Here is a 2,740-nt window from a genome sequence, read left to right on the forward strand (position 1 = left end):
GTGCGCCACCACGCCCGGCTCTGTTTGTACTTTCTGCCTGGAATATTCTAGAGAACATGGGTTCTAGAAGAAGCTGTCATGAATGAATGGAGGAGTGGGGACTTGGAAAGCCAGAGGAGAATGCTAAGGATCCCTCCAGGGTCTAGGATCTCTGGAGGGAAGACAGTAAAGAAAACATGGCTACCCTCTCAGCCCTTTGTATATGGGCGAAAAAGGTGCTTATGCAAGGGACAGCGTTGGGGGCAGCCAGGTTGGAGTATTTGGAAATATGGTAAGCTGTTGCTAAGCTCAGGGAAACACAGTGGTAGAAAGATGGACACTGAGCACAAGGTAGAGATGTTACCAAGCTAAGGATGGTTTGTGTTCAGAAAGTAAAGCTTAAAAATGAGACTAGCCTAAGTTGAGGTTATTTGGGACTAGTTTCATGTTAGTGTTAGATGATTTGAGGTGGGACAAGCTGGCATCTAGTCTGAGGGGGAGAGGGTAGATAGGGAGGTGAAATTGGTCAGGTGTTGGAGCTAAAGAAGCATAGCTTGATGTTTCCTGAGAGACAGAAAACAATTCAGTGTGAAATGGATTTGGCTTGAAGCATCTGTGGCCACAGCGAGGTTGAGGTACCTGCAGGCAGAACAAAAGCTGCCAGCCATTTTGCACACACATTATTATTGCAATACTTGGTGTTCTGTAACAGCCCAGGGGGTGGGGTAAGTCTGCAGGGGTCTACTATACTCGGGAGTCCAGAGAGATTTCCAGTTTGTTCCAGGTTTCACAGTTTAGCTGATAGGAAGTGAAAGCTGAGTCTTTAAATCCCAGCATCTTTTACTGTGGTTTGCCCAGGTGTGGCATCTTGTGTGTGTGTGTGTGTGTGGATTTTCTTGTGCTGATCGTTAATTGGTGACATTTCATAGTCAACCATCTTCCCAAATTTTACCTCTTAAAAGTTTACTTTCTTATACATTCTAGTTGAATGTCTTAGACTACTGTTCTTTACCAGCCTGAGGGTTTAAACTCTGGCTTTCTGAACTATTTCAGGCACTTTTAAAGTCTGTCTCTTAGGTGACTAATTCTCTCTCTAGCTGTGTCTGATGTGCTGGTGACCTGTCTGAACATTCAGTGTCAGTAGTCCACATCTGAGCTCTGTTCTCTTCCCCACAAACTCACCATGTGAATCCACTTATTTGTGTTCCTCAGGACTGTGCATGCTGTGGACACATGCCTTCAGTTATTCATACTTCTTACAGACATCTTACAGAATAAACATGTGAAATTGGTATTTGTATACAAATACTTTTTAAGTGCATGTTTAAAAATAGAGTACTAGTGTTTGCTGATTTCTGAAACCAATCCTGATTGTAGCTTGTTTGTTGGTCAGGGAGACTTTGTTCGGAAGTTAAAAGAAGATAAAGCCCCACAAGTGGATGTGGACAGAGCAGTAGCTGAGCTCAAGGCCCGGAAGAGGGTTCTGGAAGCAAAGGTAAGTCTTGGGATGCTAAGACAGAAACGTCAGTAAGTGTAGGCTTATTCCTCTTTGCTTAATCTCTTTAGATAGGAAAGACTTCGAAAGCTTTCTGAACAAGTGCCATTTGGTCATTATGTTTTTAATTCAGTGTGCCTTTTCCTCCTCCTCTACCTAACCAACTTCTTGTCTTCTCTGAGAACAGCTCAAGGTTGTGTAGCTCAGTGGTGGAACATTTGTCTGACCCATTAGACCCTGCTTCAAGAACGAAGTGCAACTTACAATGCCACGTTATCTCTAAAGCTTCCCCATTACCTGAACCCATACTCTCACTGTCCACTAAATCCTAGACATAATAAAACATATGAATTTCCTAGAAGACATTGTGCTCCTCTGTAAGAATTTGTCTGGGATTAGATTTAATAGTTTTGTTATAATCCATCTTATATTTTAACTCCAGACTCTTTCATATTGTAAACCTTCTAACATTAAATTTAAATAGTCTAAGAGGTCAGTTTGTTTTGTTTTGGATTGGGGGAGTGTTGTCTCTGTCTGTGTCTGTGCATCAGTGCCAGAGGTCCCTGTCAGGTCCCTTCTTGCTGTCCCTTTTATTTTTTGAGACAGTCATCTCTCACTGGCCCTGGAGTTCATCAGTTTGGCAATACGAGCTAGCCAGTGAGCTCCTGAGATCCTCTGACTCCATCTCCTCGATGCTGGGGTTACAGATCCATGACCCCACACTGTGCTTTTACATGGGTGCCAAGGGGCTGCTGAATTCAGGCCTCTGTGTTAGTCAACAAGCACTTACCTGCTGGGCCATCTTCTGAGCCTTGCATGTGAGGTTTTAAAGTGATGTCTTACATAATACATTATAAACTGAGATATTGCTTAAATTACTTCACAGCATTTGCATTTGAAAAAGTGCAGTAATCCTGTCTGATTTTTGTTTTCTTGAGACCAAGTCTTACTGTAGCCAGTTTGACTTTTAACTCCTTCTGACTCAATAACTCAATTCTGGGATTGTAGGCGTGAGCCACCATGCGTAGTCTCTCCAATCTTAAGTAATCATATTTGCTACACGAGTAGAAGTATTCGCATTATTCAGCTTCCCATTGCTGTTAGTGACACGTCTCAGAGGAATCAGGCATATTGAGCTAGAGTGTCAGGGGTTATTGTCTATATTCAGCCTGCTTGCTCAAACCTGTGGTGCAAATGACACGGGGAGGGACACTGTTGCCTCAACACACACACACACACACACACACACACACACACACACACACA

General features: G+C 43.1%; 1 protein-coding gene across 1 annotated transcript in view; it reads left to right on the forward strand.

Annotated features, from left to right (window-relative positions):
• Positions 1–2,740, forward strand: part of Gars (glycyl-tRNA synthetase) — a 41,230-nt gene that overhangs the window by 7,100 nt on the left and 31,390 nt on the right. Inside the window, exon 2 of the mRNA XM_021190591.1 lies at positions 1,373–1,474. Within this exon, the coding sequence (XP_021046250.1) occupies positions 1,373–1,474 (102 nt within the window). The remainder of the gene's footprint in view (positions 1–1,372; positions 1,475–2,740) is intronic.

The sequence above is a fragment of the Mus pahari genome, chromosome 2 (assembly GCF_900095145.1).
Source record: "Mus pahari chromosome 2, PAHARI_EIJ_v1.1, whole genome shotgun sequence".
Taxonomy (NCBI): domain Eukaryota; kingdom Metazoa; phylum Chordata; class Mammalia; order Rodentia; family Muridae; genus Mus; species Mus pahari.